Raw genomic sequence first — 15,788 nt, 5'->3', positions numbered from 1 at the left:
AAAGATTCTATTTTTTTATTACTTCATTATTTTATTTTTTCGTTACTATAGCATGAACATGTATTAGTAATTTTTTTTTGTTTTTATTTAGTTCAATCTTGTTATTTCTCATGTAAATTTTATTAAAGTTTAAAACAAATATATTTACAAATTTTTTTTTAAACATATATTACTTTATAATAAAGTTTTGCTCAATGTAATAAATCCTTTTAAGACAATATGATAATCTTACAGCAAAGCTTTGTGCTACTTATTGGCCCTCGTAATGCATAAAATTTAACGAATAAATAAAAAAAACGATACATATTTTTCTAGATACAAAAATATATGTTAAAATAAAAATTAAAAAAAAAAAAAAAAATTGCATTTTGTCACAAAATTATTAAGTTGCTGAATTTAACATTTTATATATTTAAATAAAGTTAACATTGAAATGACAAGCGTATGCATTTAAATAAAAAATTAAATAAGTAACATTTTTTAATATAAAAAGTCTTCTTTTCTTTTCTCTTTTTTTTAATTAAAAAAAAAAAAATGTAATGATTATTAAAATAAAAGTGAAATAACAATACATGTATATATATATATGTATAATAGTATATGTGGGGAAAATACCAAATAAAAAAAAAAAATTACAAATAAATTATTTTTTTCTGTTTTCGTACAAATCATTAACAATGTTTTCATAATCCTTTAAAATAACATTTCTAACAATTTTATGTGTTGGGGTAAGTTGTTTATTATCTACAGTAAATGGAATATGCGTTAAATGAAATAAACGAATTTTTTCAATTCCATTCAGATTATTAACTTTGGAAATATTTAAAAGTTCTTCAAAAAAGAGTTTATGAATAGCATCAGATTTTAGTAGTTCTTCATAAGGCAAATTCAGATTATTTCGTTTAGCATAATCAAGGACACTGTTCTGGTTAGGGACAATGATAGAAACTAATTCATTTTCATAGCTATATCCATGAACAAATATATTCTCTATATAAAAACTATTTGAATATATATTTTCTAATTTTTCCGGTTCTATATATTCCCCTTGAGCTAATTTAAAAATATTTTTCGCTCTATCAATAATTCTAACATATTTATTATTTTCATTTATCTCGACAACATCTCCTGTTAAAAAAAAACCATCTTCATCAAATGACTTTTTAGTCAGTTCTTCGTTTCGAAAATATCCAGCCATAACACCACTTCCCCTAATATATAACTCACCTTTATTGGGATAATTCTTAGGATCATATTCTGTATTTTCTACCTTAGAAACTTTAAATTCAACATTAGAAAAAGGGCCACCAATTGTTCCCTTAGTGCTGTCAAATCGATTTTGTAAAAAACTAATACCTACTTCAGTCATTCCCCATCCTTCCGATATAGGAGATGAAAAAATCATTTGTAATTCAGTGAGCTTATTTTTATCCATTGACGAAGAACCCATTACTTGTGTTCTTATATTTCCTCCGAATTTATTTCTAATTGGTTGTAAAATTAAATCATAAACTTTGTGACTAAACTTCTTAGAATTTTTTAAATAAATATTTTTCTTATTTTTTATTGCTGTTTTTACTAGAATTCTTGTTATAAAAGATCTATTTTTTAAACCTTCCATAATATTATCATAAATTTTTTGTAATATTCTAGGAACAGTTATTAAAAATGTTGGTTTCAATTCGTTCATGTCATTGACCAATTCTTTTATATTTCCAGAAAAATATCCAATTTTTGCTCCAAAAAAACATACGGCAAATTCAATAAATCGCTCATATACATGCGCTAAAGGTAAATAACTAAAAATAACATCATATTTCATTAATCCTAATCTATTGCCATCTATTAAATAACTTTGTAAAAATGTAATAAAATTATAATGTGTTATCATAGCACCCTTTGGAGTGCCTGATGAACCTGAAGTGAATATTATTGTACACACATCATTTATATTGCCTTTGTTTTTTTTTATTTTCACTAAATTCGTATCTGTTTCTTCTATATTATTCTGAGTAGAATTATTATTTTTTTCACTAATTTCTTCTTCCTCATTTTCATTTATATCTTTTTTATTATTTCGATTATCCATTTTTTCATTTTCCTCATTTTCATTTGAAATTTTTCTTATCTTATTTTGTTTTTGATTGAAGCTATCCGTATCACTATTATTATCAGAACTATATTTGTCCTTTTTATTTCTTGATAATTTATTATTATCATTATTATTGTTTTCACTACTATTATTTCTATTGTTCCCATTAGGGAATGTTTTATCGTAATGATAATACTGGGGAATGATGTTCTTATTTTTATATTCATCAATTAAGTCTTTATAAAAATATACTTTATATCCAGCTTCATTAGCTTTTTCTTTTATATCTTCTTTTAAACTCCACTCATCATAAATAATTAATATATTTAATTCATTCAACTCATCTTTTAATTTTATTAGGCATTCCAATTTTTCTGCTTCAATACAACATATTTTCATTCTTGTTGTTTTAAAAATATTCTTAACTGAATTTATTCCCATTGTATCATAAATTGGAACAGTTACAAAATCAATAGCTGAGCAAGCCATATCAGTAGTGAACCATTCTATTCTGTTTTTTGACCAAATTCCTAATATTTTTAATTTATTATATATTCCATTATCATCAAAAATATTATATTCAATATTTTCAAATTGATAAAGAGCTGATGCTAATATTTCTATCTCATTTTTTACTTCTCCATATGTTTTAAAAGTATATCCCCCTAATACTACTTTGTTATTATTTATTTCTTTTTTTCTTTCTCCTAAAAATTCTTTATTATAATAATACTTACTAAAGAAACGAAAAAGCTCATATTTTGATGACATTTCTATATCTAAGAATCCTTTCTTTTTTTCTAATGTTCTATTTAATTCATAATTATATGGCCTATATATATTACTGGAATTTTTTTTTGAGCTTCCTTTTATCTCTTTAAAGTATGCTTGATCTTCATTAGTATCATAATTTATTTGTAATTCATTTTCATTTTCTAAAAATTTATATAAGATTTTTTTCAATTTGAAAACATCCATTGTATTTTTAATTTATCACAATTAAACATAATAATAATAATAAATAATAAAAATTACAGTATAATAATTATAATAATCGTAATAATTATAAAAGACTCTAATAACTATTAAAATAATAATAGTAATAATAATTATAAAATTACTATTAATTATATATATGAAAATAGAAAAAGTGAAAATAAAAAAATACTATTATTAGTAATAATAGCAATAATTGTAACAATTATAACAATAAAAATAATATACTAATAATATAATTACTACAAAAAAAAAGAAAAAAAAAAAAAAAAGAAAAAAAAGGAAGAAAAAAAAGAAGGAAAAAAAAAAAAGTAATATAGTATAATTAATAATAATAAAAATTAATAAAATAATATATTAACAATATAATAGTATTAAAATAATATATATAAAATATATAAATTATTATTAACAATTGTTTTTATAGCTGAAAATATCAAATGTAAAAAAAATATTATAAAAAATGTAAAAAAGTACATGAAAATAAAGAAAAATTAGTATTTTATAACATAAAATAAAAAAAAAAAAAAATTCTAAAATATATAAAAAATGACAAAATTCTGAATAAAGCAAAAAAGAATTATAAAAACCAAAATATATTTGTGATAGCTTTTTTCAATATTTTTGTTATAATTTTACATTAATTCCTATTTATAAAAAAAAAATAAAAATAAAAATAAAAATAAAATAAAATAAAATAATTTGACAAGAATAATCTAATTTTTTTAATGTATATAAATATAATAATATATAGATGGATTAAATGAATTATTTTATAATATAAAAAAAAAATATATATATATATATACATGAGAACTTATAAAAAAACCATTATTAATAAAACAATTTTATTCTAATACACTATTTATAATGTGCACAAGCATAAAAATGTTCATAATTTTTTTTTTTCAAAAGTTCAAAAAAAAAAAAAAAAAATTAAAATTAGTACACTTTATTTTTCATAAATTTTTATTAAAAAATGATAGTTTTTTCTTTTTGTTTTTTTTTTTTGTAAAACAAAAAACTAGAACAAATTTAAAACATAAAATTAAATTTATAACTATCAAATTTATGAATGTGGAAAAATACATATGATAAATAATATATTAATTTCATAAGATTAACGCTGCATACAGTAAATTTTCAATTTTTTTTTTTTATATATTAAAAAATTACTCTTTTTTATTGTATTTTCCAAAATTTTTATATATAAATTCGGTTTTTTAAAAATAACATTTTTCCTTGTATTAAATTTAATTCTTAAATGAAAAGAGAATAAATAAATTACATATATTATATATATATAACTAATCAATATTTGATTTGTTTACACCCACTTTCATTTATAATTATTTTATTTTTAAAATTTCTGATATTTCAACTTTTTTTTTTTTTTTTCTAAATGATTGTATGGTAAATAAAATACAAAGAGAATACTGAAAAAGAAAAAAAAAACTGAATAATAAATGAAAAAATATATATTCTTTAAATTGGACATTATATTTTAAAAATGTGTTCTGCTCTTTATTTTTTTTTTTTAATTATTACTAAGAAATTCTATGTACTCTTAAAAATATGCTTTATTCTATTTTTTTTTTTTAGGGCAAATTATTTACCGTTCTAAAAAAATTAAAAGAAAAATCTTTAATATTTTATAACATATTACACTTAAAAGGTTATAGCGTTAAGTATATACAATACATACTAAAATTGTTCACTATAATTATTTCGAAATGTTAATAAGTTATTTTACCTTACCAAAATTTTTCTAAAACTAATTTTTAATTTATTATATATTTTTTAATTACGTTCTCTATTAAATATCATAAGCTATTTTCGTTCATAAAAATAAAGCACATACATATTTATGCTTAGTTGCAAATATGTATGAGCACTTTGCATTTAATTAGAATAAATATGTCTTGCTTTCATTATATATATAAATTTATTATTGTTCTATTAAAAAACTTATCAATACATCTTTCAAAAAAATTTAAAACATAAAAAAAGAATCTAAAATATATACAAAATTTCTATGTGATTATTTGAAAAAAAAAAAAAAAATTATTAAAAAAAAAAAACACTTAAACACGTTTTTATTCAAATAAAAATAAAATATAGAAAAAAGGGAAAATAAGTTTGTGTATTATAATTACATAAATATTTATGTACCCTCGCAGACTTTTTGAAGTGCAATATAATTTGCAAAAATAAGGTTCATTATTACTTAAAAATTAAAAAAAAAAAAAAAAAACAAAATAAAATAAAATATACATATATATCTTAAAAACATCTTAAAATAATAAAAACACAAAGGAAAGATTAAAAATCAACAGTTGTACTAAATATTTGTTCTCCTAAATTTATATTCGAAACAATTGGAAAATGTGATGTTTCTTCTACATCATCTATTTCTGAATATATTAAAATGTGATTTTGTGGTCTATTCATGTTATTATATTTATAATTATTATTGTTATTATTATTATTATTATTTGCATAGCTTTTGTTAATAATATCAAAATGAAATTTCCCAAAATTTTCATTTACTTGTTCACCACCATTAAATGTTTCCGAATCTTAAAAAAAAAAAATTTATAAAAAAATATATATTAATTCCTATATATATATATATATATATATATATATATATATATATATATATATATTTTTCTTTTAATAAATAATCATCTTAATAAAGTAACTAACCATTATTATTGTATAAAAAAATTTTATTATTTTCTGAAAAGGAAACATACTTAGAATCTATATCTTTTAATTTCATATTTTCTAAAGATATAAAATTGTCTTTATTAATATTCTCTTTTAAGCAATTTTTATAAATAGAATTTTTATTATATATATTTTCACTTTTATTTACATAATTATTTGTTATATTATAATCATCACTTGTATTTATATTATGCAAACTTAATGTGCTATTACTATATATTTTTTCATTTTCTTTAATATTCATATTATTTTTATTACTTTCATTATTCACATAATTATCAAACATTATTTCATCTCTATTTTTAAATATTTCTGATGAATTTTTCGTATCAATATTTTCTTCATTTACTTTTCCATCTGCACATTCGTTTAAATCATTATTTTCTTTATCTAATCCATTTATAAAGCTTACACTATTCTGAAAATTTATGCGATGTTTTTTTTTTTTTTTAGTGTTAAAAAATTTTAATTTACTATATTCAGAACTATCCTCTGTTAGCTTTCTCAATTTACTTGTTTTCATTTTTCCTTTTTTTTCTATTGAATTAATAATACTTCTAAAAATTTTTTTATTTATATTGCTATCCATATTTGAATATAACAAATAAATTTTTTTTTTTATAATTTTTATTAAAGAAAACAACTTAAAATATATTGCTTCGATTAATATTCTTGTTAACAAGTTAATATCATTTTCACATATAAGCACTCCATCTCTTAAAAAGTCTAAAATATATTCAAATCTATTTCCTATATATTAAAAATTAAATTAATAAAAATTATGTATATATTATTATTAATGGATATAATGATGAAAATATAAACATTTATATAAGAATCTCATGTATATTATTAATAACATAATTTTTAATTATTGCCATATATATATATAATTTCATATAATTATTAATAATAGCATTTTTATAATTAAAATAATTATTTTGTTTTATAAAAAAGGCAAACCATTTCTATCTATAAATATTTCCCTTTTATTGAAATCACCTAAAAAAAAAAAAATTTTTTAATAAAAGGAATATTTATAAAATGTTAAGAAGATATTTACTTGTATACTGTGATATTTCTTTCAACTTTCCTAAAAAAAATAAAAATAATTAAATATATATATTATACATAATTTAAAAAGTTTCTTTAGTAAATTCTTCAGTAATAAAAAAATAAGAGTTTTTGTATATTATTTTTACCTAAAACAATTTCATATAAATGTGAATTTTTGTATTGACAAATTAACTTAAGTGTTGTCATATATATCTTTCCACCAACATTTATTCTAATTATATCATCTGAAATAGAAAAATAAATTATAAGAACAAAATATTTAAGTTTTCTTGTATAAAGTAATTAAAAGTAAAAAAAAATATAAGAATTTAATAAAAATACATTTATTTTATGAATGTATATTTTAATTTAAACTATTACTTCTGTTTAAATTATCCATAATTTACATAAATTCTTTTTTATTATAATTAAAAAAATTTTTACATTATATATATATCTCCCTGATATAAAATTATATATTTTTATTCTTTATATACAAATATTTAGTTTCGCACAACGCGATAAAAAGAATTAAAAATGTTTTGGTATAAATTCATCTATAGATATTAATAATAAACAAAAAAAAAAAAAGAAAAAAAACTATAATAATTGAAATAAAAAAGAATTCTATATTTTTAGTTTTTCCAATTTATTTTCTTCTTTTTTCATAATTTTTTAAAGAATGACGTAAATTTATAAAAAAAAAAAATAGAATATTCTGAAAAAGGATTAAAATATATCATAAGAATATTTTATGTGTAGAATACATTTAATTTTTTAAAAAACAATATAAGAACATTTATATAAAAAGGAATACTTTTTTTAAATATTAATAAAATTCATACTATCTCTTATATAGTAAGTGTATTTTGTAATTTTTTTTTAATCATATTGAAAAGAGTTTTGTTAATATAAGTATATATACGGTATAAATACATCTATTTAATGCACATGATATAAATTTTTTTTTCTTTTTATGTAAATTAAAAATTAAATATTACTTTTTATTATATTAAATTTAAAATTTCATTTAATTTTTAAGAAAGAATTATTTAAAAAAAACTTGTTTCCGTTATGTTTTCTATCTGGAAAACCTTTTTTTTTTTTTTTTTTAAATTTATAGAAATAAACGGATGAATATATTTTTATTTTTTTATACAAAATTATGGATAAATCATTTATATTAAAATAAATTAAAAATAATTAATAAATTTTTGGATTACTATATTTGTATAATAATCAGTAATTTATGTTGCTAAATGAAATAAAAATCAAAAAAATTTCTGATATACAATAAAAAAAAAAAAAAAAAGACATAAAAAGACTAAACATTATGAACTTTCTAATATCAAAAAAAAAAAAAAAAAAAAAAAAAATTCAGATAAGTAATATAAATCTACAAAAGTAAAATAAGAAGTAGCAATACAAATAAATAAATACTCATTTCTTTTAATTCAATTTACTTTAAAAATTAAAAAATTTTTTTTTTTGGTTTTTTAAAAAATTCATCCAAAGAATAGGCATATGTGGGTTTTTTTATCCTTACGAACTCTAAAATTTTTTAGTAACATTCTGTTTTTTTTTTTTTTTTTTAGTATGTTTATTATCTTTTAATATTAATATTATGAATATTAATATTATGAATATTATAATTATGAATATTACTAAAATTAAATGATGTAAAAAAAAAGAAAAGGAAAATATAAAATAAAATAACATCATATATATATGCTATTATTAAGAAATTTAAATAAAAAGAAGAAAAAAAAAATTAAAGAGGTGTGTATTTCTGATAGCGTATTAATAAGTAATTAAAAGAAAAATTATTTCTAATGTTATAAATAAAAAGATGATTTCATTAGAAACATTAAGAAAAGATAAATTAACTATCATGTCATATAATATTCAAATGTTATCTATTCCTTTTAGTATACATTTAAACAGTTGGATGAGAAGAAATGCAATAATTGAATATATCAGTGCCCTTGATGATTTATATAATATTGATATATTAGTACTAAATGAAGTTTTTACAAAGAAGATTTTTGAATTATTAACAAGTGGAGAAATGAAAAAGAGATTTCCATATCATACAAATGTAGTAGGAAAAAGTTATAAAAGCAATTCGTGTTATAATGCTGATGTTTTATATGACAAAGAAAAAGATACGTCTTTAAGTTCAAGTGATTTAAGTAAGAATGAAGAAACCACTTCCTTTTTAACGCCAAATGTAAGAGATAATATGATAAAGATACAAGAAAAACTAATTAAAAATAAGAATAATAAAAATGAAAAAGAAATTTATGATAATATAAATCTCTCAAATTTTGATACTATCACTGGGAATGCTAAATTTTATCAGCTTTTCAATGGGGGTGTAATAGTTTTATCAAAACACAAAATTTTACAAAAACATGCATTAATATATTCCTGTAGCAAATTTCCTGATATATTTTGCTCAAAGGGAGCTATATATTTAAAATGTCATGTAAAAAATAAAATAATTAATGTTATAGCAACTCATTTACAAGCTGGTGATAAAATAGAACATCAAAATTCTAGACTACAGCAGTTGAGTGAATTATGTAAATGGGTTTACGAGGGTATTCCAAGTAATTTTATTAAGAAATATGAACCTTTATTTTTTGTTGGTGACCTTAATATCAGATATGATGTTGATAAATTATTTTTAGAAAAAGTTTTATCAAAACATTTTTTAAATAGTTATATTACAAAAGAATCATTAGAAACAACTTTTGATACCTTCTTAAATGATTATTGTAGATATATAGAAAATGATTACACTTATAAATATAAACATACATTAGATTATATATTAGTTTCTAATGATTCTGATATTAAAGTTATTGTTCCCCAAACAGCTATTCAAGATAATTTTAGATCCTTGTTTTTCATAAAATTCTTTTTGGGATTTATACCTTATAAAACTACATATATACATCACCCTAGTGATCATTTTCCTATATATGCAACATTTAAAATTTAAATTAAGAAGCCCGTTAATAATAAAAAAAGTTATACACTTTTTTTAGTAAAAATTTATATAAAGAATAAAAAAAAAAAAAATTTTTTTTTAGGAAGTTTACTATTAATTTCAATTAAAACAAAGTAATTTTTTATTACTACAAAATAATAAGAATATTAAGGAATATATGCAGGCACATTCATATAAATGCATATATTAATTTTGTTTAAGTAATATATTTTTCAAAGAAAAAAAATAAAATAAAATAATATAAATTTCTTTATTATCTTTGTTAAATTAGACATAATAATAAATTAAAAAAATGTAAATTATTTTCAAGAATATTACTTTAATATATAAAATAAAGGAAAATGTTTTTCTAGGTATAAACTGTTCTTGTACTTTCAAAATGTTTTTTAATAAAACAAATTAAATTTTATAAAATATGGTTGATAATTTAGAAATAAAAGATATCAAAATATATATATGTTTTTTTTAATAAGATTAAGTTTAAATAACTTAATTTATTTTATATATTTAAATCTTTTTTATGAAAAAATTCTATTAATCTGGTAATGTATAAAAATCTTAATCCTTGATTAAACTCCTTAGGAACTCTTATTTTTTTTGTATTGCTAAAAAAAAAAAATAAAATAAAATAGATAAAATAAAATATCAGTCTAAATAATATTAAATATTCATCTGAAATAATATAAATACAGTAAATCTAACTTGAAAAAAGATTCTATAAGAAAAAGCATGTTAATAATAATTTCATTCCTATTCTTACTAGTTTCTATTTCCTATAAAAAAAAAAAAGAAAGAAAGAAAGAAATGATCAAAAAGATAAAACAAAAATAATAGTATATAATATCTTTCTTTTATGATTTATCTTATAATTTTAATATATTTTTAATTTTTTATTATTTCCTTATTATATTACTTGATATATAATTTGTTGTTTCTCTATATTTAATAAATTTGCAAATGATATTTCAGGGATATTTTCATCTGAATTTCTTGTTTTAAAAAAGTTTTTTAAACATTTTATAAAAATATGAGAAAAATGAATAATTGCATGAAAACTGCTATCATTGGGGAACACAAAACTATTAATTATCACATCATATGTAATTGAATTTTTATTTTTTAATGAATCAATCGAAGTTTCAGTATTTTTATTTCGATTTGTTTTAATAATAATTAAAAATTTTCCATAAGAGGTAAAAAAAGGAATGATAAAATATGATTCATCAAATATATATGAAAAAAGATGATTTAAAAATTTTTCATATATCTTATTATTTTTAATAATTTTCTGGCATGTTTCCTTCAATTTTAAAAATTCTAAATGCCTTATTATTTGAACATCGCAACAATATACAAAAGGAAGAGATAATAAATAATTATTGTTTAGGTCATATTTGAAAAGAGGTTTTTTTTTATGAATTTTAGAATAATTATAATTTAAACACGAAATAAACATATTTATGCATTCAATAGTTGGAACACTATTATGATATAAACTTTGTATATGATATAAATAATTATAATTAATTTTGAATTTATCATAAAAGGAATTACAATAATTAGGTATATAATTATCAAATTCTATGTAATAAGAAATATTTTTTAATTGTTCTACTAAATTTTTCTCATTAAATATATCCCTCAAACATAGTAACAATATTCTATAGTTTTCTAATGGTATGTATGAAATATATTTCTTTTTTTTTTCTTCTTTTGAAAAATTTTCATTAAAAAAAAAATCATTTATTATATTATTTTCACTAAAATAATTTTCAATTAAATCATTATCTGATTTACTTTTTTCAATAACAGAAATGTTATTTTCATTTAAATAATTTTCAATTCCTGAATTTATAAAAATGAAATTACTCATATCATTTAGTTCTTTTGTTAATTTATTAATTTCTTTAACCATCGAGCAAATAATCATCAAAAATATTTTATATGCTCTTTGAAGTTTACAGCATTTAAAATGTACTTTACATTTCCAATAATTCATATATTTATCCTTGAACTTCTTATTTTTTATTAAGTCACATAATTTCTTTATTTTTTTAATAAATGTATCTTTTTCACTCGCATGATCCTTAATAGAACATGTCTTATCGCATGTTAGTATATTTTTTAAGTATTCTCTATATTTTTTTGTATCAGTATTTTTTTTTTTATATTTTAAGAAATTAATAATTTGTTCATCATCTATTTCGTTAGAAAGTGATACTTTATCAAATGATAAAATATTATCACTACTATAGGATTCCTCTATTTTTTCTAATTCATATTTTTTGCTTGTAATATTAATTCTATTTTTTTTTTTTCCTTGGTGATTATCGCCTTCGTTTGATTCTTCTGAGTAATAATCTGATCCATTATTGTTAGATTCATTTTCATCTGATGTATTTTTATATGATTCTCTATCATTTGATTCATTATCACTTAATTCATTTTCATTTAACTGATTATCATATAAGTCAGAATCATCAGATTCATTATTATTTGAAGTAGTATTATTTGAATCACTTTCATTTGACTTATTACTTTCAGATTTATTATCGTCTGACTCACTATTATATACCTCATCTTCATTTAATTCATTTTCATTTGATTCAATATCATTTGATTCTTCTTCATCTAATTTTTTATTATCGTCTAACTCATATTCATTTAAGTCGTTGTTATTTGGTTTGTCTTCTATTGAGTAATTATCATATACTTGATTTTCATTTGATTTATTATCATCTGAATTATTATTATTATTTCCTTCATCTTCATTTGTATGATAACTATTTATTTCTTCATTTGATTCATTTTCAATAGATTTACTATCTTTTGTCTGATTATCTTTTGATACTTCTTCATTAGTTGGATTGCTACCTGATTGACTATCATCTGATTTATCTTCATTTAAATGATTATTATTACTATTACTTTCATTTGATTCGTTTTCATTTTCTTCAACTTCATCATCATACTGATTCCCATTATCAACAACTTCATTTAATTTATTATTACCATTTGATTCATCATAACTTAATTCGATTTCATCTGATTTATTTTCAATTGTGTTATTATTTTCTAATTTTTTTTTTTCTTTTCCGAAGTCATTTTCATCTACTTCCTTGTTCTTTGTATTCATTACTCCTATTGAATCTTTTTCTTGTATTTCACTTTCTTTTGATTTTTCTTCTGATATGCATTCTTCTGAATTACTATGCTCTATTTCAATTTGATGTGAATATTCTTTTCCAGATTGAGCATTATCAGAAAATTCATCATCATCATCATCTTTTGTTTTACTATTTTGAATTTTATTCTCATTTATTTCCTTATTTTTTAATTCTTCATTAAATATTTCATTGATTTCTTTGCATATACTATTAGATTCTTTTATACATTCTTTTTTTTCACTATTTAATTCTTTTAAATTTATTAATTCATTATGAATATCATCATTAATATTTTTTGAATTATCTTTTTCTATGCATTCATTTATTGATTCATTAATTTTAATACCCTTATTCTCAAAATGAGCGTTCTCTAATTCTTTATTAGTTAAATCATTGTTAATAGATCCAACAATATTTGATTCACTATTTGTTGATTCATTATTTTCAAAAATATTTATTTTACACTCTTTTTTGAATTTTTCATTTTTATATACTTTTTGTTCTTTTACTTCATAATTACAATATTCTGTTTTAGATAATTCACAGGATGGGAGTACTTCATCTTTATATTTTATCTCACTATTGGAACAGTTTTCTATTTCTCTAAAAATAATATCATTGTCATTCTTTATGAAATCCTTTTTTTCATAATTATATTTTCCTTTGCACTCTGAATCTTCGGTATTTTCCTTTTTTAAAGTACATGCAACGACATTTATATTTTCATTAAGATGTACTTCGTTATTTGTGTTTTCACCTATTTCATTTTCATTATTTAGATTATCGTTCATTTTAGAACGTTTAAATATGTTCATTAAAAACTTTTTTATACGATATACTTTATTATTATTATTATTATTATCTGTACGTTCACTTTCTATAATAGATTTATGAGATATATTTTCTATAGTTTTTGAATTTTCTTCTATAAATTCCTTATTTCTTTTATGTATAATACTATTTTCATCATTACTTAAAGATAAATTATTATTTTTCAATGATTTACAATTTAGAAAATTAAAGTTATTTTTTAAATTACGGCATATTAGTGATGAACAGTTATTTTTATCATTATATAATGTATGAATTTCCTTATCTAAATGATGCGTTCTTTGATCATGGTGTTCATAATGTATTACCTCATTTTTACTATACTCACTCATTTCAGATATATCACGAAATAAATCAGGTATTTTACTGAACTCATGATAAATTTTTTTATTACACTCGTTCATAGATATATATAGAAGTTCTTCATATGACTTCTTTTTTTTTAAATTTTCTAAATTTCTTTTAATTTGTTCTATATATTTAGATTTTTTGTTTACTGATTCTATTAATTTATATTGTGATATTTTATTATTATTTTTATTTTCTAAATTATCATCAGAATTCTTTTTGTCATAAAACAATACATCATAATTATTTTCTATAAATAATGCAATTTGCTCATATATTAAAATATCTTTGTTCTTTTCATCAACTTTGTTGATGCTTTTATTATTACCAATATAATTTAAAATATTAACTATATCTACGAAATAATAATATTTTTTTAAATTGGTAAAAAATATAGTATTAAATATAAAAAACAATCCTGATTTTTCACTTAAAACTTCGGCAAAAATATCACTAAAATTATCATTGTATGTTTCTTTTTCTTGTATTTTATAATTTTCTGTACTGTATTCCTTCTTCATGTAACTATCAAAATTTTTTTTATTATCCTCTTCATTGTCATTAATACCATCTTTAAATATACAATTTTTCTCCTTTAAATATTTGCTATTTATGCTTGAACTTACATAATATTCAACATCGTTGGTAGTATAAAACCTGTAAATATGTAATAATGATTTCAATAATGATAAATATCCAAAAGATGATCGAAAATTTCCTGTCTTCTTTATCTCCTGGCTATTTTTTGAAATATCTTCAAATGATCTTTTATTATTTTTTTTATTTTCTTCATTATCATCTATTTTCTTAAATAATTTTAGATTTTCATATATATTACTTATTTTGTCATATAACCATATTTTTCTATTTTCACAATCATTTGTATTGTTTATTATCTTATTTTGATTTACATATAGTTCTTCCTTTATAGATTCTTTTTCTTCATGATTAATTACTTTATACTCATACTCATTTATTTTTAATTTTTTTTTAGGACTATTAATCATATTTACAAGTATTAATAAATTTAATTAGATTTAAAAAAAAATTAATATGTTATATATATAATTGTGTATTTAACATAAATTAACTTAAAAAGAAATATTTATAAAAATATAAAAAAACGAAATTTTTGTCTTTTTAATTTTTTTTCATTATTATTTTTTTTTTTGTGTTTTTAAAAAGTATTAAAAAATTATATATAAAAAACATAAATAATAAAATATATTATAAAAAAAAAAAACAAAATACACAAAATAAAAAATTTTAATTAAAATTTTTTGTTTTTTTTACTTTTCTAATTGTTATGTATATTTTTGGTTTTTTTTAAATAAAAATTTTGCTATAATAATATACTATTTTTTTTTTATTATTTTTTAAATTAATAAAAGATGATATGGTAAAATTAGGTATTTTTTTTTTTTTTTTTTTTTAAATTAATGCGAAAATGTTTTCAATTATTTATAAAAAGTAAAAGCATTAAATTATTATAGGCATAACGAGGAAAAAAAATATATAAAAATTTTTAAGTATATATTTATTTATATTT

At 18.4% G+C, this 15,788-nt stretch overlaps 4 protein-coding genes across 4 annotated transcripts; 1 reads left to right on the top strand and 3 right to left on the bottom strand.

Moving 5' to 3' along the window:
- Window positions 1-643: 643 nt before the first annotated feature.
- On the bottom strand, window positions 644-3,070 carry PRELSG_1454900 (acyl-CoA synthetase, putative; the record flags this gene model as incomplete). Its single annotated transcript, XM_028679641.1, has 1 exon — window positions 644-3,070. One exon carries the CDS (start codon window positions 3,068-3,070, stop codon window positions 644-646), a length of 2,427 nt encoding a protein of 808 aa, XP_028535335.1.
- A 2,340-nt stretch (window positions 3,071-5,410) lies between these two features.
- On the bottom strand, window positions 5,411-7,277 carry PRELSG_1454800 (conserved Plasmodium protein, unknown function; the record flags this gene model as incomplete). The annotated part of the gene is made up of 5 exons (XM_028679640.1): window positions 5,411-5,667; window positions 5,798-6,571; window positions 6,785-6,823; window positions 7,024-7,122; window positions 7,259-7,277. The coding sequence occupies 5 exons, from the start codon at window positions 7,275-7,277 to the stop codon at window positions 5,411-5,413; spliced, it is 1,188 nt and encodes a 395-aa protein (XP_028535334.1).
- Window positions 7,278-8,726: 1,449 nt separating this feature from the next.
- Window positions 8,727-9,884, top strand: PRELSG_1454700 (sphingomyelin phosphodiesterase, putative; the record flags this gene model as incomplete). Its single annotated transcript, XM_028679639.1, has 1 exon — window positions 8,727-9,884. One exon carries the CDS (start codon window positions 8,727-8,729, stop codon window positions 9,882-9,884), a length of 1,158 nt encoding a protein of 385 aa, XP_028535333.1.
- Window positions 9,885-10,392: 508 nt separating this feature from the next.
- On the bottom strand, window positions 10,393-15,246 carry PRELSG_1454600 (conserved Plasmodium protein, unknown function; the record flags this gene model as incomplete). The annotated part of the gene is made up of 3 exons (XM_028679638.1): window positions 10,393-10,498; window positions 10,596-10,666; window positions 10,807-15,246. The coding sequence occupies 3 exons, from the start codon at window positions 15,244-15,246 to the stop codon at window positions 10,393-10,395; spliced, it is 4,617 nt and encodes a 1,538-aa protein (XP_028535332.1).
- Between the last annotated feature and the right edge of the window lie 542 nt (window positions 15,247-15,788).

This window comes from Plasmodium relictum, assembly GCF_900005765.1.
Source record: "Plasmodium relictum strain SGS1 genome assembly, chromosome: 14".
Taxonomy (NCBI): Eukaryota; Apicomplexa; class Aconoidasida; order Haemosporida; family Plasmodiidae; genus Plasmodium; species Plasmodium relictum.
This window is presented reverse-complemented; position numbering and strand designations above follow the sequence as displayed.